The sequence below is a fragment of the Cherax quadricarinatus genome, chromosome 3, assembly GCF_038502225.1.
Source record: "Cherax quadricarinatus isolate ZL_2023a chromosome 3, ASM3850222v1, whole genome shotgun sequence".
In the NCBI taxonomy this organism is placed as follows: domain Eukaryota; kingdom Metazoa; phylum Arthropoda; class Malacostraca; order Decapoda; family Parastacidae; genus Cherax; species Cherax quadricarinatus.
In genome coordinates this window covers 69,075,627-69,097,465 of record NC_091294.1, presented here as the reverse complement: position 1 = coordinate 69,097,465, position 21,839 = coordinate 69,075,627, and the positions used below count along the sequence as shown (strand labels likewise).

Here is a 21,839-nt window from a genome sequence, read left to right as displayed (position 1 = left end):
GGTGGGGCATGCCGTATTAGAAAGATGGGGAGAGAGATAGTGAGTTTTGGTCATAATTTGAAATCGCCATATTAGCAGAACGCTGTAAGGCAAAATGCTATAAAGTGGGGCCATACTGTAGTATTGTAGGAAGTCAAGTGTAGTAATTTGCCCGGCTACAACACCTTACAGTTATATTTATTTGTTTTACTATGGTTATATATATTTTGTTTGTATGATATGTAACATAATTATATAATTTTGAAAAAATGTCATGGGAGATTCTAAAGAAAAGTTGCAAAGGTTAGTGGACGAGTTTGGGTGGGTGTGTAAAGTTAGAAAGTTGAAAGTGAACATAGGTAAGAGTGAGGTGATGTGGGCATCAAATGATTTAGATAAAGAAAAATTGGATATCACATCGGAGAGAGGGAGTATGGAAGAAGTGAATGTTTTTAGATATTTGGGAGTAGACATGTCATTGGATGGGTTTATGAAGGATAAGGAAAAAAGGTGAGTATTCAAGGTATGATAGTGTGCAGTGACAGAAGTTTGCTAGACTATGTATTGATGGATAAAATGTTGACTTCTGGATGTGCATTCTGTTAGAGGAATAAGTGATATGTGATATTATTTAGCAGTAGCTGCAGTAAGAAGCACATGGAGTACAAGGAGAATAGTGTCAGTGGATAAGATGTGATGTATATATAAAAGGGTAATTATGTAGGGTACTTGAATAAAGGTGTGTCAGCAGGCTGTAAAATAACATTTCTGATAAAATAATTACATCTCCTCTACCTACCACCACCATATGTCTCTTCTGCCTACCACCACTGTTGTCACCACCACCACATGTCTCTTCTACTTATTACCAACACTTATCACCACTGTTGTTACCACCACCACTGCATGTCTTCTACCTACCACCAGCACTTACGACCACCACATCGTCTGTGTTTTAACCCTTAAACTGTCCAAATGTAGATCTACGTTCACCTGTGTGGCGCTCCGAATATTTTGAAAAATAAAAAAACGTTTTTTGTTTTTAAATTAAGGAGGGCAATTTTCTGTGTGGTATAAGACCCCAAAAAATTTTTAGGACCAATAATTACTGAGATATTAGATCACGAAGTTGGCTCTGGATGCTCACCTGACGGCAACATCCAGTCCTGCCGCTTGCAGAAGTGTTGCTGATTTACTTTTTTTCCTCATTTTTATTTTAATTTATATAATTTCTATGTTCTGATAATTACAATTTATAATAGTTCTTGTGATTTCATAGCCAATCTTTGTTCTGACACTAATATTATGTACCGAAATAGTACTCAAATTGTAACAATCAGACTGACAGGTGAACATTTTTACCTGCCCTGGTCATATACTATTGTATAGAAATATATACAAAGTATTTATAGGTCACAGCAATGTTTTAGACATGCTCCTCTTCAATGGGGGCTCCTTGGTGTGGTGAAGAGGCTCTTGGTCTGAGAAATTAGACCTGTTGGTCTCCTTCCTCAGACCGAACCTAATTACCCCCCAATCCCCCCTTCCCTATCCCATCCTCCACTTTTTCCTTTCCTCCTCCTCCTCCCCACCCCTCCCTTTTGCCCTTCCTTTTTGGCCTTTGGGATTTTTTCCCACAGGCACACTAGTTCCTAAGTAGGGGAAAGGGTACCGGGGTCCATCCCATTCCATTGAGGTTCTTGGCAGTGGCGTAGTTTGCCGTGGAATCTGGATTGCCTGGGGATGTCCCGATCCCTCTCCGGTATCCCGGAGGGTGGCTTTGGGTGTCTTTCGGGCGACGGCTGTATCTCTGGAAGCCACCTTTCAGATTCCGGGGGTGGTGGCTGAAGGAGGTATGCTTTGTGGCGGATATCCGGCCGCCCTCTCTTTTGTCCACCGATGTAGCTCGGCAGATATGAGGTTGCTATCCTGGATTGCTGGTTTACTGGCATGATGGGTAGGGTTTGGCACGGGTTCCATGCTGCATCTGCGCTACTTGCGGTTCTGAGGTCCTCTTGGGCGCGGAGGGAGATTTCTGGCCCTTTCATTCCTCCTAGGAACTATCCCTCCCCGGTCCCCCCTTTATTTATTCTTTTTTTTATTTTTATTTTCTTTTCTTTCTTTTTTTTTCTTAAAAACAAAAAGAAAGAAAGTAACCTAACCATGGAGTACCTGATCCATGACCCTGCTACCCCCGGGGCCCCTTATTGTTACTGCACCCTGTTCTGACCTCGCCTCGTCTTTTGGCCACTCTTCGGACATTCCTAAGGCCCCTGTACCTCTTGCTGGTGCTGTTTCCTTGCCCGCTTCAGGTACCGGGGCTTCCACTGACTCCTTCGATTTGTCTGACCTCCGCTCTCCTTAGACTATGCTTCCGGCTTCTCCCTCTACAGTGCGGCGATTTTCGAATCGCCAGCCCGTCCCACGTCGGACCGACTCTGGTCCCACTTCTAAACGTCAACGACAATCTCTTAATGATGTTGCTTCTTTACCTTCCCATTCTACTTGGAAAAGACTGACACGTCATGCACTCCCTCTCCACACTCGGTTTCGGACCACACAATGGACTAAATTCTTTACATTAAGACCGACTTCTTCTACTGCCTATCTTTCTGACCATAGTATTGGCAAAGCGCTCCTATGCCACGTTGGTAGAGATATTTCCTTTCATGCTCTTAAGAGTGATACGTGCATCATCACAGTCCAGAATTCTACCCAAGCTCATGATCTTTCTCTTCTTCCACATATCGATACTATTCCTATCACTATCGAAAAACATCATTCCCTCAATTCTTGTAGTGGTACTGTTATTCTGCCCCATACCATAGTCCAACAGAATTTCCAGACATGTGGCACTGACATTCTCGAACAGCTGGAACTTCAAGATCTACCAATTTTCAAGGTAGACACTTATGTTCTTCCTGCCCGCGGGCGAAGATGATACCCTTGTAATGTGGCTCGTTTAACTTTTGACAGCTGTGAACTCCTCTCCTCTGTTTATGTAGCAGGACATCGGTTACAAGTTCGGAAGGTGATCCCTACACCGCAACAGTGTAGGAATTGCTGGCGATTTGGCCACCCAGCAAAATATTGCAGATCTATAGCTGAATGCCCAGTCTCTGGTGCCGATGACCATTCTAATACGTTTTGAAGTCAAACTCCCTCTTGCCTTAATTGTCATGAGGCTCGCCCTTCGTACTCTCGCTGTTGCCAAGTCTACTTAAATGAGCGGGAAATTCGTTGCCTCAGAGGCAGAAGGTCTCCCTTATACTATGGCGGTTTCTCATCTCCACCTCCAAGGGAGACTGCCCCGTGTTTCTTATTCTCATGTTTCAAAGCATCCCCCCACTTCTGGGGTCACATCTTCTGCAGCCTCCTCTGCGGTTGCCAGTCCCATAGTCACTCCTGTATCTAATTCTTTTGCTGTCCTGGGCTCAGACATCCCTACTTCAACACCTCAGTCTGTCCTCACTTCTTCGTGTCCTCCCTCACAAACCCTGGTATCAACAAGACCTCGTACGGCACCTCCTCCCAATCATCCCTCTACTTCTCAGAGGCCCAAAAAATCTCCTTTAACCCCTCCTCCCCTTCATCCACCTCCACATTTTACCTTCCCAGTCTCTGTACCTGGGTCTTTCCCTTTCACTGGCTCTGTTACAAGTGTGGAGTTTCATCCTCCTCCTTGTACTGTGCCTTCCTGCCCTGTCCCCTCCCAACTTTCTTCTTCTTCTGCCACCTCCCAGGTTTCTGCCTCTTCTGTCCCCTCCTACACTTCTCCAGTTCCCTCCACCCTTTCCCCCCCCCCCTACCTTGGTACAGTCCATTACAGCTCCAATCTTTACTCAAACTCCTCCTTCTACCATCTCCAATATTGTCTCCCATACGACGTCTCTGAACTCAGAAACACTTGAAGCAGTCTCTGAATATATTGCAGAGACCAAACCATCAATGGACACTGATCCACCCTCTGTTCCTTCTCTCTCCTCTCCTCCATCTGCGCAACTCCTTTCTTCACAACGCACCGTTCCTTCGCTACTTGAACATTTTCCTTTGCCACAGCATGTGGACTTTTCTAACCCCTCTAGTCCATAGGTACCCTTACCTGCGGATTTCAGGTATCTTTATCGTTGCCAATCATGGCCTATTTACAGTGGAATATTCACGGCCTCAGGGGTAATCGGGGTGAGCTTCAGATGTTGCTCTCCCAGTTTTCCCATTGGTGTTTGCTTACAGGAACCAAAATTACACTCTGCCGTTATCTATCCTATCTCAGGCTATAATTTATTGTATTCTTCAGATCCTTTTCCTGATGGGACCTTCAATGAAAATGCCCTTCTTCTACACACTGATATTCCGTACCATCAGCTATTTGTTCGTACTTCGCTGCATTACACAGCAGCCTGTATCCACTTGCATAGGTGGTATACACTCTGTTCTTTGTATCTCTCTCCTTCTCGGGCATTATCTATCCCAGATATTGCCTTTCTTGTTTCGTCATTACCGCCACCACTTCTGTTACTTGGCGATTTTAATGCCCATCCTCTGGGGGGGTCTCACTGTGATTCCCGTGGCATTCAGTTAGAGGCTTTTCTTGCTACCCACCCCCTCCATGTTTTAAATACAGGTACTCACACCCATTTTGATCCTTGGACTCATACTCTCTCTTGCATCGATCTCTCAGTCTGTTCTTCCTCCGCCGCATTAGACTTCACCTGGTCTGTTCTCCCGGATTTACATGAAAGCGATCATTTCCCAATCATTCTTACTTCCCCTTCATATTCACCACCTTTTCGTAACCCACGCTGGCAATTTGATCAGACAGATTGGAACCTTTACTCACAACTAACTGTTTTTAGTGAGGTTCCTTCTTCGTCCTCCGTTTTAACCGCAGCTTCTCATTCTATACCCCAAACTTCGGGCAGGCATTCTCAGAAATGCATGCCTTGGTGGTCTCCTGCTTGTGCTCGTGCAGTACGTTTGAAACGCGCTGCGTGGGGCAGGTACCAGTACAGTAGAACCATGGAGAGACTTCTTGATTTGAAGCAGAAGCGTGCGATCGCTCTCCGTTTCATTCTTGACGCTAAACACACTTGCTGGCGAGATTATGTCTCCACCATCACCTCTGCTTCCTCTGAGTGCAGTCTGGAAAAAAGTACGAAAACTGAGTGGTAAATATTCTCCTGACCCAGCTCCTGTTCTGCGGGTTGCCGGTGTTGATATAGCAAACCCACTAGATGTTGCCAATGAAATTGGCAATCATCTGGTCCATATTTCTCAGGGGGCTCCATCTATGCCCCTCGTTTCTTTCCTCAAAGTCTGCCAGAGTTAGCACCATTGGACTTTTCTTCTCTCAGAGAAGAACAGTATAACGTGCCTTTTACACTTCAGTAACTGGAGGCAACACTCTCAGCTTGCCAATCATCGGCAGCTGGGCCCGACGACATTCATATTCGTATGCTACAACATTTACATCAGTCAGCCCTTGCAGTCCTATTATGCCTTTTCAATCTTATTTGGTCACAGGGATTTCTTCCACAGCTGTGGAAATCTGCCATTGTTCTCCCTTTCCGCAAACCGGGTACTACGGGACATGAAGCCTCCCACTATTGTCCCATTGCTCTTACCAGTGCAGTTTGCAAAGTGATGGAATGCCTGGTAAATAGACATTTACTGTGGTATTTAGAGAGACAACAGTCTCTCCACTTGTCAATATGGCTTTCGTAAGGGTCGTTCTACCATTGACCCCTTACTATGCTTGGATACGTATGTTCGTAATGCCTTTGTGAATAACCACTCAGTTATTGCCATATTTTTTGACCTTGAGAAGGCATATGACACAACTTGGAGGTATAATATTTTGGTCCAAGCCCACTCCTTAGGCCTTCGAGGCAATCTACCATCCTTCCTTAAGAACTTTTTAACTGACAGACATTTCCGTGTTCGGGTTAATAATGTGCTCTCCCCGGACTTTATCCAAGCTGAAGGTGTCCCCCAGGGATGTGTTCTGAGCACAACACTTTTTCTCCTTGCTATTAATGATTTGGCCTCTAGTCTTCCATCCAATATTTGGTCATCACTCTATGTTGATGACTTCGTTATTGCATGTGCAGGTGCTGACTGTCACCTCATTACAGTTTCTCTCCAACATGCGGTTGACCGTGTTTCCAATTGGGCCACCACACATGGGTTTAAATTTTCCGGTACCAAAACTTGCCAAATTACTTTCACTAGACGCTCTGCCATCTCCGATCATCCTTTGTACCTCTGTGGCTCCCGTATCCCTGAACGTGATAGTCAGGTTTCTAGGCCTCCTCTTTGACCGTAGGTTATCCTGGAAACCTCACATTACCTCTCTGAAGGCAACTTGTCACAGCCGGCTGAACCTTCTTAAAACCCTTGCTCATCTTTCATGGGGAGCTGATCGTCGACCTCTCCTTCACCTACATTCTGCCCTCATTTTATCGAAACTTGATTATGGTGACCAGATCTATTCAGCGGCCTCTCCTGCTACTGTCTCTAGCCTTAACCCCATTCATCGCCAAGGATTACGTTTATGCCTTGGTGCTTTTCGCTCTTTCCCTGTTGAGAGCCTCTATGCAGAAGCGAACGTTCCATCCTTATCCGATCGCTGTGATGCCCATTGCCTTCGCTACTATGTACGCTCTCATGATCTCCGCAATCCTTCCATTTATAGAATGGTCACCGATATTAGTAGACATTCTTTATTTGTTCGTCGCCCCTGTTTGCTCCGTCCCTTCTCCCTTCGCCTACATTCGCTCTTGTCTTCTCTTCAATTACCACCTTTCTATGTTCTTGTAGCATCTCACTTTTCCCTACCCCCCTGGGAAGTTCCAACTGTTCGAATCTGTTCTTTCTCACTCCCTTGCTCGAAAGCCCAACTGTCTACAGTAGCTTCCTGCTCTCTTTTTCTTGACCACTTCCACTCTCATTCTCATGCCATTGCAGTGTACACAGATGGCTCTAAGTCTTCTGATGGCTTAGGATTCGCAGCAGTGTTTTCGGACAGCGTCGTACGAGGGCATTTACTATCTTCGGCTAGTATCTTTACTGCTGAATTGTATGCCATTCTTGAGGCACTTATCCGTATTGCATCTATGCCTGTGTCATCATTTGTGGTTGTCTCAGACTCCCTTAGTTCTTTACAGGCTATACAGAAATTTGATACACCTCACCCCTTAGTCCTCCATATCCAACTTTGGCTATGCTGCATCTCTTCCAAGCATAAAGATATTGTTTTTTGTTGGGTCCCTGGTCATGTTGACGTCCAGGGCAATGAACAGGCAGACACTGCTGCGCGGTCAGCAGTACATGACCTACCAGTTTCATATAGAGGTGTTTCATTTACGGACTATTTTGCTGCAACAGCTACCCACCTTCACACCCGTTGGTAACAACGTTGGTCTACTCTGCTCGGTAACAAACTTCAGTCTATTAAACCGAGTATAAGTTACTGGCCGTCTTCTTGTCACCAGTGTCGAGGTTGGGAGACTGATCTCTCCCGTCTTCGCATTGGCCATACTCATCTTACTCATGGTTATCTCATGGAGAGGCGCCCTGCTCCTCTCTGTGAGAATTGTCAGGTTCCATTATCGGTTAGCCACATTCTGTTAGACTGCCCACTTTATCAACGAGCACTCAGAATATACCTCCAACGTCGTCTTCGCTCCGCTCTCTCTTTACCTTCCCTTCTCGCTGATGTACCCACCTTTCATCCGGACTCTCTCATTGACTTTTTGACAACAACTGAGTTACTTCACAAACTCTGATGATACCTTCAGCCCTTTCTACCTCATTCTCTTGCTGCCCTCTACCCCGGCACTATCCCCTTCCCCGCTGTTTTCTGTAACCTACTGATCATCCCTCCCCCCTTCTACTGCCCAGTACCCTCGCTTCCTTCCCTACCCTGCAGCGCTGTATAGCCCTTGTGGCTTAGCGCTTCTTTTTGATTATAATAGTAATTTAGACATGCTGGAGTATGAAACTCCTTGAAGCATGATGTTATGACAAGGGTCAGATGAGTGACATTTGATGAATGTGCCCTGCTGGAGGGAACCTTGCCTTTATATGTTTTTATTCTTGCACACAAACATGTCTTTGTATGTCTGTCAGTCTATCTGTCTGCCTGACTGCCTGTCTATCTGTCTGCCTGTCTATCTATACATCTGTCTGTACATCTCTGTCTATCTGTACATCTATCTGTCTGTCTGCCTAGCTCTGCTTATCTGTCTGTCCAGTTCAGCTTATCTTTGTCTTCTGTGTGTGCCTGGAGTATAATATAAACTCCTGGAATAATGGTGTTATGACAACGTCAGATAACAAGTGACATTTGATGAATGTGCGCTGCTGGAGGGGGGAACTTCGCCTTTATATGTTTTTACTCTTGCACACAAACATGTCTTTGTATGTCTGTCAGTCTATCTGTCTGCCTGACTGCCTGTCTATCTGTCTGCCTGTCTATCTGTCTGTCTATCTGTACATCTATCTGCCTGCTTAGCTCTGCTTATCTGTCTAGTTCTGCTTATCTGTCTTTCTGTCTGCCTGTGTGTGTCTGTCTTTCCATCTGCTTGTCTCTGTCTCAGGGAGCGGCTAGTAAACCTGTTGGTTTGTGGTGTATGTGCTGCTCCCTGATTGCTGAGCAAGTGACACTGCTATTATTTGCATCATGTTTATTTATGTCTTAGATCTACAAACACTGTATAGCACTTGACCTGGAATTTTTGCGTTATCCTAGGTAATTTACATTATGTATAATAACTGTATTTGAGTACATGTGAGAGACAGATATAGACAGAGATACAAATAGGCAATGATATAGACAGATAGACAGAGATATAGATAGAGATATAGACAGACAGAGATATAGACAGATACAGACAGAGACAGCCAAAGCCAGCCGAATACGTAAGAACATAAGAAAGAAGGAACACTGCAGCAGGCCTACTGGTCCATGCAAGGCAGGTCCATGTCACCCCCTGGCTTAGATCAATGACCCACCTAGTCAGGTCACATCCTCTGAAAGAAGGAGCATGACATCTGACCCAGTAGCACAAGCTAGTCAGGTCCAACTCGCACCCACCCACACCCACTCATGCATTTATCTAACCCATTTTTACTTTCCTCTTAAAACGTGAGTGTTAATATGACACGACATCAGTGAATCACTGGAGTTTGCCACATTATTTGCTCTAGCTGGCGTTCAGTTGAACTGGTGCTCCCACAAGGTACTAAGTGGTCCCTGATATTTTTCATAGTGTGCACACTGAGTGGACAGACCCATTCTTTCATGTCTAGGCAACTCAGGCCTATCACACCAAATTTGAAGGAATGAAAAATAAAACGTTGATCTATGTTTGGAGCCCACCGCACTTGAACGTATATCTACGTGTGGACAATTTAACCCTTTGAGGGTTTTCGTCGTACTAGTACGTCTTACGCGTAGGGGTTTTTGACGTACTAGTACTCATAAATTCTAGCGGCCTCAAATCTAGTGGGAGAAAGCTGGTAGGCCTTCATATGAAAGAATGGGTCTATGTGGTCAGTGTGCACAGTCTAAAAAAAATCCTGCAGCACACAGTGCATAATGAGAAAAAAAAAATTTACCATTTTTTTTTAATAAATCAGCGACTTTGCAGTGTATTTTCGTATGGTATTTATTGTTGTATTCTAGTTTTCTTGGTCTCATTCTATAAAATGGAAGACATATTACAGAAATTGAGATGATTTTGACTGGTTTTACAAAGAAAAGTGCCTTGAAATTGAGCTCAAAGTAGCAGAAATGTTCGATTTTTACCAAACTTCAAAAGTAAACAAATCGTGCCAAGCGTGCAATACACGTCAACTGGCGAGTCTAATATTCTTTCACAAGTGCACCAATAATATTTATACCATTTCTTACACTAATGCAGTAGTCTGCATAACAGTAAATCTTCTATTTTTTGTGAGAATAAAAATTCAAAGTGGAAAGCAAAAGAATATAAGAGGGGCCTTGAGACGTGACTAATGACCAGAGGAAATGTCATTTTAGTGCCAGGAATGTCTTTCTTGTTTATTCTGGACCCTATTCGGAAATTGGCATCTTTTGAAATTTGTGTGAAATTGGCAAAATTGCTAAATTCTGACCACTGTACTGGATAGTTGAATTTCATAAATGAGTGGTTTCTTGCACCCATTCGATAGAAAAAATGGAGTTCTAGCGAAATATTCATGTTTTTTGTCGACTAGTACAGTGAAATTGGCCGAAAATGGGGCTCAAAGTGGGCAAAATCGCCGATGCGTAAACATCGCCGAGACCGCTAACTTTGCGAGAGCATAATTCCGTAAGTTTTCTATCAAATTTCAAACTTTTGGTGTCTTTATGATCGGGAAAAGATTCTCTATCTTTTCATAAGAGAAAATAATTTTTTTTTTTTTTTTAAATTTGGCCGACCCTGAGAACGAGTTTCGGAGAGGGCCTGTCGACCCTCAAAGGGTTAAGGGTTAAATAGTGCAAATCAAATTACTAAACAAAATTCATTCTTGATTGCAACTCATGCAATAGCAGTAAATGGCGAATGAATTTAGCATTTTATTTTAAGGTGAATGCATTATGTAAATACAGTGGACCCCTGCTTCACGATATTAATCCGTTCCTGAGAGCTCATCGTAAACCAAAATTATCAGAAAGCAAATCAATATTCCCCATAAGAAATATTTTTTTTTTATTATCACACTGGCCGATTCCCACCAAGGCAGAGTGGCCCGAAAAAGAAAAACTTTCACCATCATTCACTCCATCACTGTCTTGCCAGAAGGGTGCTTTACACTACAGTTTTTAAACTGCAACATTAACACCCCTCCTTCAGAGTGCAGGCACTGTACTTCCCATCTCCAGAACTTAAGTCTGGCCTGCCGGTTTCCCTGAACCCCTTCATAAATGTTACTTTGCTCACACTCCAACAGCACATCAAGTATTAAAAACCATTTGTCTCCATTCACTCCTATCAAACACGCTCACGCATGCCTGCTGGAAGTCCAAGCCCCTTGCACACAAAACCTCCTTTACCTCCTCCCTCCAACCTTTCCTAGGCCGACCCCTACCCCGCCTTCCTTCCACTACAGACTGATACACTCTTGAAGTTATTCTGTTTCGCTCCATTCTCTCCACATGTCCGAACCACCTCAACAACCCTTCCTCAGCCCTCTGGACAACAGTTTTGGTAATCCCGCACCTCCTCCTAACTTCCAAACTACGAATTCTCTGCATTATATTCACACCACACATTGCTCTCAGACATGACATCTCCACTGCCTCCAGCCTTCTCCTCGCTGCAGCATTCATCACCCATGCTTCACACCCATATAAGAGCGTTGGTAAAACTATACTCTCATACATTCCCCTCTTTGCCTCCAAGGACAAAGTTCTTTGTCTCCAGAGAGTCCTAAGTGCACCACTCACCCTTTTCCCCTCATCAATTCTATGATTCGCCTCATCTTTCATAGACCCATCTGCTGACACGTCCACTCCCAAATATCTGAATACATTCACCTCCTCCATACTCTCTCCCTCCAATCTGATATCCAATCTTTCATCACCTAATCTTTTTGTTATCCTCATAACCTTACTCTTTCCTGTATTCACTTTCAATTTTCTTCTTTTGCACACCCTACCAAATTCATCCACCAATCTCTGCAACTTCTCTTCAGAATCTCCCAAGAGCACAGTGTCATCAGCAAAGAGCAACTGTGACAACTCCCACTTTGTGTGATTCTTTATCTTTTAACTCCACGCCTCTTGCCAAGACCCTCGCATTTACTTCTCTTACAACCCCATCTATAAATATATTAAACAACCACGGTGACATCACACATCCTTGTCTAAGGCCTACTTTTACTGGGAAATAATTTCCCTCTTTCCTACATACTCTAACTTGAGCCTCAGTATCCTCATAAAAACTCTTCACTGCTTTCAGTAACCTACCTCCTACACCATACACCTGCAACATCTGCCACATTGCCCCCCCTATCCACCCTGTCATACGCCTTTTCCAAATCCATAAATGCCACAAAGACCTCTTTAGCCTTATCTAAATACTGTTCACTTATATGTTTCACTGTAAACACCTGGTCCACACACCCCCTACCTTTCCTAAAGCCTCCTTGTTCATCTGCTATCCTATTCTCCGTCTTACTCTTAATTCTTTCAATAATAACTCTACCATACACTTTGCCAGGTATACTCAACAGACTTATCCCCCTATAATTTTTGCACTCTCTTTTATCCCCTTTGCCTTTATACAAAGGAACTATGCATGCTCTCTGCCAATCCCTAGGTACCTTACCCTCTTCCATACATTTATTAAATAATTGCACCAACCACTCCAAAACTATATCCCCACCTGCTTTTAACATTTCTATCTTTATCCCATCAATCCCGGCTGCCTTACCCCCTTTCATTTTACCTACTGCCTCACGAACTTCCCCCACACTCACAACTGGCTCTTCCTCACTCCTACAAGATGTTGTTCCTCCTTGCCCTATACACGAAATCACAGCTTCCCTATCTTCATCAACATTTAACAATTCCTCAAAATGTTCCCTCCACCTTCCCAATACCTCTAACTCTCCATTTAATAACTCCCCTCTCCTATTTTTAACTGACAAATCCATTTGTTCTCTAGGCTTTCTTAACTTGTTAATCTCACTCCAAAACTTTTTCTTATTTTCAATAAAATTTGTTGATAACATCTCACCCACTCTCTCATTTGCTCTCTTTTTACATTGCTTCACCACTCTCTTAACCCTTTGACTGTCGCGGTCGTATATGTACGTCATGGGAGATACCGTGTTTGACGTATCTATACGCATAAATTCTAGCGGCTTCAAATCGAGCGGGAGAGGGCTGGTAGGCCTACACGAGAGAGAATGGGTCTCAGTGGTCGGTGTGCACCCTGTGAAAATAATCTGGGACTCAGCGGTGCATTGTGGGAACGCCATCTTGGTAGTCCATTTTCACCATGCCTCGCGGTAAGAAGTTCCTCACTCCTCGGCGAATTGGAGGTCTTTTGTTCCCAAGTGATAGCTCAAACAGTGATGATAGTGTCAGTGAAAGTGAATTCCATGGTTTTGAAGCGGGTGTGACCGAGAAAATTACCCAGGATAACATAATTAGTGATGAAAACCCAGATGACCCACAACCATCCACCTCTGGTGCTAGGCCGGCTCGTTCATATTCACCTGTACCAGTACGAAAGAGGAAACTATTTGCCCGTGTACAAGACTCAGATGTGAGCAGTGCAAGTGATAGTGATAGTGATTTCAAGGTTATTGAAAGCACTTCTAGTTGTGACAGTGAGGGTGAATATTCCCCAGTGAAACGGCAGTATGTACGACGTCGCATGGGGTCTGGTAGTGTGCCATATGCTCTTCCAAGAGGAAGGAGTACATCTCGGAGCACATCCCGTGGCCCTACACCACGTCCTGATAGTGAAGATGACGATATTGTTACGATGGGTATAAATGATGTGAGTGAGGCAGCAGGCGGTGGTGGTGATAGTGACGGTGCCATGAGTCATGTGACACCAGCAGCGGGCCACGCTAGTGCCCGCGCTGCTGACTCTGCACAACTACAACCTGCTTCGGCCGACCCCACACTCTCACAACCACAACCACAACCTGCACAACCACAACGACTTTACAATATCCAGAACGCACCAGCTGACCGCATCTGGGATTGGCATCAAGATGACGAGTTTGTTCCCAATCCCCATGACTTTGATGAAGGACAAAGTGGAATACGGCCATCATGTACACTTGGGAACAATCCCACTGAACTGGAATGCTTTCAGTTGTTCTTCGATGAACCCCTGATGGACATTATTGTCAGGGAAAGCAATACATACTATGAGTACACCATGGCAAACACTATGCTTTCACCAAGATCACGCCTACACCAGTGGAAGGACACAACTGTGGCAGAGATGTATCTGTTCTTTGCCACAATAATGCTTATGCCACATGTGTATAAGCATAGTGTCAGCACATACTGGGCGACAGACCGCCTGATTTCAACCCCTGCTTTCAGTGACATTATACCAGTGAATAGATTTGTGTTACTGTTACGTATGTTACACTTTTCAGACAAAACCAGGCCTGACAGAAGCGACAGGTTATATAAGATCAGACGTGTGTTTATGTACCTGAAACAAAAGTGCTGTATGTATTTTTATCCCTTCAGGAAGCTTGTTATTGACGAGTCTTTGATTTTGTTCAAAGGAAGACTCTCATTCAAGCAGTATATACCAAGCAAGAGGAAACGCTTTGGTATAAAGTTATTTGTTCTGTGTGATTGCAAAACTGGTCTGGTTTTGGATATAATTGTGTACACTGGCGGTAAAACAATGGAAGATACCAGGAAGTTACTGGGTATCTCTGGTGATGTGGTTAGAACAATGATGGAGCCATATCTTGGTAAGGGGCATATTTTATATACTGACAACTGGTACACAAGCCCTATACTCAGTGATTTCTTGCGAGTGAACATGACAGATGTGTGTGGCACAGTGCGTAGAAGTCGTAAACATATGCCTAGGTTCGAAGCTTGCAGTCATAGAGGTGAAGTGCAGGTGTTTGCTGCCAATGACATCATGGCATTTCGGTGGCATGACAAACGTGATGTCATACTGCTGACATCAGTTCACCGACACGAAATGGTAGAGACTGGCAAGCAGAATAGAGAGACCAAAGAACCTATTGTAAAACCTGCAGCTGTGATGGATTACAACCTCAATATGCGCTTAGTGGACAAATGTGACATGCAGATTGGGTTTGCTGACTGTGTTCGCAAGAGTTATAAGTGGTACATAGAACTGTTTTTCCATCTTCTTGACATTTCCATGCTGAATGCTTATAATATGTATAAGTTGAAGACCAAGAACAAACCCAAATATGGTGAATTTTGTTTGTCAGTCATCAGACAAATAATATTCAAGTACCAAGAAACAACACCTGCAATAGACCAGCGCCCACGAAATTATCAACACATGTCCTCTCGTCTGAGGCCTGGTGATCACTACCCCATACCACTGCCTGCTACTACTGCCAAGAAAAATGCTCAGAAGAGGTGTTTTGTCTGTGGACATACCACAAAACGCCAACAAAAACGCAGAGACACTCGTTTTATGTGTGAGGAGTGTAAGACACCATTGTGCTTATACCCATGTTTCAAAGAATTCCACAAGCTGCAGCACTTCTAATAAAGTGTCCAGTGATTGTACATATGTATATATATTATAAAGCAATCGTAATAAACATTTATTTACATTGTTTGTTTGTGTAAACAAGTTTTAGCAACATTATAATGATACGAGTGTTTTTGCTATAATTGTGTTACATTCAACGAGTGTATATTTGAACATTGCACAATAATTTGGTCTCACAGGCCACAAAAGTTATGTGAAAAAATAAAATAGTGAAAAAAACAAGAAACCATCGAATACAAGTAAATAAAAGTTTACCGGGTGAGCGGCAGTCGCCGCTGTTGCCGCCAGCAGATCAATTTCAGCAAACTTCAGGACTCTATATCTCGGTAAGTACTGATGGGAAAAATTTTTTTTTGGGACTAAAACAATCAGAAAAATAATCTTAACATTTTCATAAGAAAAAATAATTTTTTTTTTTTCGAATATTTTGCGACACCAGAAGCAACTTTAGGATTTGGCCCTTCGACAGTCAAAGGGTTAACCATAAGAAATAATGGAAATCAAATTAATCCGTGCAAGACACCCAAAAGTATGAAAAAAAAAAACTTTTACCACATGATATATTAAGTTTAATGCAATATAATAATTACAATAACAATAAGAACAATAGAATGATCACAATAGAATAATTGACACTTACCTTTAACCCGTTGACTGTCGCAACCCCCAATCCTGAGGTGTCTCCTGGTGTCGCAAAATGTGAAAAAAAAAAAAAATGATTTTTCTTGTGAAATGATAGAGAATCTTTTCCCGATTGTAATGACACTAAAAAACAAAATTTGATGGAAAACTGACGAAATTATGCTCTCGCAAAGTTAGCGACCCCGGCGATATTGACAAATCGGCGATTTCGCCCACTTTGAGCCCTATTTTCTGCTAATTCCTTTGTGCCAGTTGACTAAAGTCATAGCTACTTCTTTAGAACTTAATTTTTTCTATTGATTGAGTACAAGAAACTGCCCATTTACCGATTTCAACTACCCAATAATGTGGTCAGAAATTTGCAACTTGGCCAAATTCACGAAAATTAAAAAATATAACAATGTCAAAATAAGGTCCAGAATGAACAATGCAGACATTCCTGGCTCTAAAATAACATTTTCTTTGCTCATCAGTCATGTCTCCAGGCCCCTCTGATATTACTCTTGCTTTCTATTTTGAAATTTTATTCGAACAAAAAATAGAAGACTTACTATTATGCAGACTACTGCAATACTGTAATAATTGTATAAATAACATCAACCCATTCATGACTGCATATTAGAATGGCTAGTTGGACATTTATTGGACAATGACATCATTTGTGTACTTTTGAACATTGGCAAAAATCAAACATTTTCCCTACTTTGAGCTCCATTTCCAGGTTCTTTTTATAGTAAAATCAATCAGTCACCTCTATTTCTATAATATGTTTTCCATTCTATCAAATGAGACCAAGAAAACGAGAATACAACCATAAATACTATACGAAAATAGACCACAAATTCGGCATTTTAACCCCTTCAGGGTCCACGGCCCAAATCTGAAGTGGTGCCCCAGTGTCCAAGAATTTTCAAAAAAAAAATTTGTTATTTTTTCTTATGAAATGGTAAAGATTCTTTTTGTGAAGGTAATAAAACAAAAAGTACGAAATTTGATGGAAAATTGACAAAATTGTGCTCGCGAATTTTGATGTGTCAGCGATATTTACGAATCGGCGATTTTGCCGACTTTGACTCCCATTTTAGGCCACTTACATTATTCCAGTCAACCAAATTATTAGCTATTTCACTAGTATTACTTCTATTCTATCGATTGAGCGCAAGAAATCGCCAAGTCAACTGTTTCAACTACAAAATAAAGTGATCGGAAATTGTTAATTTGGCCAATTTAACAGAAAGTTCAAAATATTCCAATTTCAAAATAGGGTCCAGAATAAACAATGTAGGCATTCCTGGAACTAAACTAACACTTTTTCTGTTCATTAGTTACATTTTGAGGCTTTACAAATAAATTCCATTTTGATTTTTTATTCACATAATGAATTTTTATTCACACCAAAAAATAGAAGATTTACTGTTATGCAATACTGTAATAATTGTATAAATATCATCACCATATTTGTGAATGCATATTAGACCCACCAGCTGATGTGTATTAGACGTGTGAGGTCGTTTGTTTACTCTTGAATATCAGCAAAAATTTAACTTTTCCGCTACTTTGAGCTCAGTTTCAAGCCATTTCCAGTGCTAAAACCAATCAAAATCATCTCTATTTCTGTAATATGTCTTCCATTCTATCAAATGAGACCAAGAAATCGCAAATACAACTATAAAAAACATACGAAAAAACACTGCAAAGTTGCTGTTTTAATCAAAAAATCATGATTTCAGTTTTTTTCTCTCATTATACACAATGTGCTGCAGGATTTGTTTTATGTGGTGCACACATACCACATAGATGTATTCTCTCATATCTAGGCCCAAATGTACCACTCACAGTTTATCAGAATGAGCTGAGCTCATGACGTAGATCTACGGTTTGGACCCTGAACGTAAAGCCGTAGATCTACGGGACGGACCCTGAAAGGGTTAATTAAAAAAACGGTCGGTGTTTTTTTTTTTCTCATTATGCACTGCGTGCTCCAGGATTTTTTTTTATATGGTGCACACTGACCACACAGACCCATTCTCTCACATGTGGGCCTACCAGCTTTCTCCTGCTTGATTTGAAGCCACTAGAATTTATGAGTATATATACATCAAACACGGTACCTCATAAAACGTATATATATGGCCGCGACGGTCAAAGGGTTAATGAAGATCTGGTGATGATTGATGGGATGGGAGGAGGGGAGAGTGTCGACGTTTTTAATGTTTAGAAGGGGAATCCCCCTCCATTAGGACTTGAGGTAGCAAGTCCTTTTCCGGGGTTACTTCCCTTCTTCTTTTAATGCCACTAGGACCAGCTTGAGAGTCGCTGGACTTCTGTCGCACAGCATATCTGTCCATAGAGGCCTGTACCTCTCGTTCCTTTATGACTTTCCTAAAGTGGTTCACAACATTGTCAGTGTACAGGTTGCCAACACGGCTTGCAGTAGCTGTGTCAGGGTGATTTTCATCAAAAAAGGTTTGCACTTCAAGCCACTTTGCACACATTTCCTTAATTTCAATAGTCATTAGCACCCTTGGTCTCGATGGGTTGTCACTAGAAGCTTTCTGCGATATAATGCATCGGTTACCGGATTTATTGGATACCGATAGCATCGCGAACCGGGGGTCCACTGTACTGGTAGTCAGAGAAATTAACATTGATCAAGTATCTAATACTGTCCCATTAATGGAGTGGGTAAAAGAGTGCTTATTTCATTACTGCAATATTACAGACTCTTGCTTTGGATGGTGGAAGTTTTTGGTACAAGTCTGGAGAGATGAGCCGCCTCTCAGAAGTTACTGCTGATCAGTGGGATGTAATGGAGAAACTGATCCGAGGAACTTCAAGCAGAGATAAAGCGCTCATCAAGGCTAAACTGTAAAATTTGTATTATAGGTAATGTCCATTATCATTCTATTTCCATCTGGAACATCTGAGCGGTGGAGCTTGAGAATCAACAATGGTCAGTATTACCTGGAGTATACCTGGAGGGCATTGGGGGATGTCAACACCCCCGCAGCCTGGTTCATGACCAGGCCTCACGGTGGATCAGAGCCTGATCAACAAGGCTAACATTAATGAAAACCTTTTTTTATCTGACACTTATAATAAGGTTGTTCACTGGGCAAGGTACATGGGTAACACAACACAACTTACCCAAATTAATTAATCCCATATTTTTATTTATGTATAATGTTGGAGTGTGAGCAGGGTAATATTTTGTGAAGGGAATAAGGGAAACCAGTTAGCCAGACTTAAGTCCTAGAAGTGGAAAGTACAGTACCTGCACTTTAAAGGAGGGGTTTGGGATATTGACTGTTTGGAGAGGCATCTCAACTGTCGTATCTGAGTGCTTCTGCAAAGACAGTGATTATGTATGAATGATGGTGAAAGTTCTCCATGGGGAGATGGAGCAGAATTCTTCCTCCATTAGCCATGCGTGTCATAAGAGGTGACTAAAAGGCCGGAAGCAATGGCTAGTAACCCCTTCTCCTGTATACATTACTAGAGTTAAAAAGAGATACTTTTATAAAACTGGGATGCTTGAATGTGCGTGGATGTAGTGCGGATGACAAGAAACAGATGATTGCTGATGTTATGAATGAAAAGAAGTTGGATGTCCTGGCCCTAAGCAAAACAAAGCTGAAGGGGATAGGGGAGTTTTGGTGTGGAGAAATAAATGAGATTAAATCTGGAGTATCTGAGAGAGTTAGAACTAAGGAAGGGGTAGCAATAATTTTCAAGGATCAGTTATGGAAGGAGAAAAGAGAATATGAATGTGTAAATTCAAGGATTATGTGGATTAAAGTAAAGGTTGGATGCGAAAAGTGGGTCATAATAAGCGTGTATGCACCTGGAGAAGAGAGGAATTTTGAGGAGAGAGAGAGATTTTGGGAGATGTTAAGTGAATGTATAGCAACCTTTGAGCCAAGTGAGAGAGTAATTGTGGTAAGGGACCTGAATGCTAAAGTAGGAGAAACTTTTAGAGAGGGTGTGGTAGGTAAGTTTGGGGTGCCAGGTGTAAATGATAATGGGAGCCCTTTGGTTGAACTATGTATAGAAAGGGGTTTAGTTATAGGTAATACATAAATAAGGATAAATATGTATACAAGATATGATGTAGGGCGAAATGACAGTAGTTTGTTGGATTATGTATTGGTAGATAAAAGACTGTCGAGTAGACTTCAGGATGTACATGTTTATAGAGGGGCCACAGATATATCAGATCACTTTCTAGTTGTAGCTACACTGAGAGTAAAAGGTAGATGGGATACAAGGAGAATAGAAGCATCAGGGAAGAGAGAGGTGAAGGTTTATAAACTAAAAGAGGAGGCAGTTAGGGTAAGATATAAACAGCTATTGGAGGATAGATGGGCTAATGAGAGCATAGGCAATGGGGTCGAAGAGGTATGGGGTAGGTTTAAAAATGTAGTGTTAGAGTGTTCAGCAGAAGTTTGTGGTTACAGGAAAGTGGGTGCAGGAGGGAAGAGGAGTGATTGGTGGAATGATGATGTAAAGAGAGTAGTAAGGGAGAAAAAGTTAGCATATGAGAAGTTTTTACAAAGTAGAAGTGATGCAAGGAGGGAAGAGTATATGGAGAAAAAGAGAGAGGTTAAGAGAGTGGTGAAGCAATGTAAAAAGAGAGCAAATGAGAGAGTGGGTGAGATGTTATCAACAAATTTTGTTGAAAATAAGAAAAAGTTTTGGAGTGAGATTAACAAGTTAAGAAAGCCTAGAGAACAAATGGATTTGTCAGTTAAAAATAGGAGAGGAGAGTTATTAAATGGAGAGTTAGAGGTACTGGGAAGATGGAGGGAATATTTTGAGGAATTGTTGAATGTTGATGAAGATTGGGAAGCTGTGATTTCGTGTATAGGGCAAGGAGGAACAATATCTTGTAGGAGTGAGGAAGAGCCAGTTGTGAGTGTGGGGGAAGTTCGTGAGGCAGTAGGTAAAATGAAAGGGGGTAAGGCAGCCGGGATTGATGGGATAAAGATAGAAATGTTAAAAGCAGGTGGGGATATAGTTTTGGAGTGGTTGGTGCAATTATTTAATAAATGTATGGAAGAGGGTAAGGTACCTAGGGATTGGCAGAGAGCATGCATAGTTCCTTTGTATAAAGGCAAAGGGGATAAAAGAGAGTGCAAAAATTATAGGGGGATAAGTCTGTTGAGTATACCTGGCAAAGTGTATGGTAGAGTTATTATTGAAAGAATTAAGAGTAAGACGGCGAATAGGATAGCAGATGAACAAGGAGGCTTTAGGAAAGGTAGGGGGTGTGTGGACCAGGTGTTTACAGTGAAACATATAAGTGAACAGTATTTAGATAAGGCTAAAGAGGTCTTTGTGGCATTTATGGATTTGGAAAAGGCATATGACAGGGTGGATAGGGGGGCAATGTGGCAGATGTTGAAGGTGTATGGTGTAGGAGGTAGGTTACTGAAAGCAGTGAAGAGTTTTTACGAGGATAGTGAGGCTCAAGTTAGAGTATGTAGGAAAGAGGGAAATTATTTCCCAGTAAAAGTAGGCCTTAGACAAGGATGTGTGATGTCACCATGGTTGTTTAATATATTTATAGATGGGGTTGTAAGAGAAGTAAATGCGAGGGTCTTGGCAAGAAGTGTGGAGTTAAAAGATAAAGAATCACACATAAAGTGGGAGTTGTCACAGTTGCTCTTTGCTGATGACACTGTGCTCTTGGGAGATTCTGAAGAGAAGTTGCAGAGATTGGTGGATGAATTTGGTAGGGTGTGCAAAAGAAGAAAATTGAAAGTGAATACAGGAAAGAGTAAGGTTATGAGGATAACAAAAAGATTAGGTGATGAAAGATTGGATATCAGATTGGAGGGAGAGAGTATGGAGGAGGTGAATGTATTCAGATATTTGGGAGTGGACATGTCAGCAGATGGGTCTATGAAAGATGAGGTGAATCATAGAATTGATGAGGGGAAAAGGGTGAGTGGTGCACTT

At 42.2% G+C, this 21,839-nt stretch overlaps 1 protein-coding gene across 4 annotated transcripts in view; it reads left to right on the top strand.

Moving 5' to 3' along the window:
• Window positions 1-21,839, top strand: part of LOC128705316 (2,4-dienoyl-CoA reductase [(3E)-enoyl-CoA-producing], mitochondrial) — a 145,485-nt gene that overhangs the window by 104,823 nt on the left and 18,823 nt on the right. For 3 of the 4 annotated variants that reach the window (XM_053800532.2, XM_053800542.2, XM_053800537.2), the window contains exon 7: window positions 18,601-18,764. The exons of the other annotated variant lie outside the window; for it this stretch is intronic. In XM_053800532.2, the coding sequence (XP_053656507.1) occupies window positions 18,601-18,750 (150 nt within the window). In that variant the 3' untranslated portion in view covers window positions 18,751-18,764. The remainder of the gene's footprint in view (window positions 1-18,600; window positions 18,765-21,839) is intronic. 4 annotated transcript variants of the gene reach the window in all.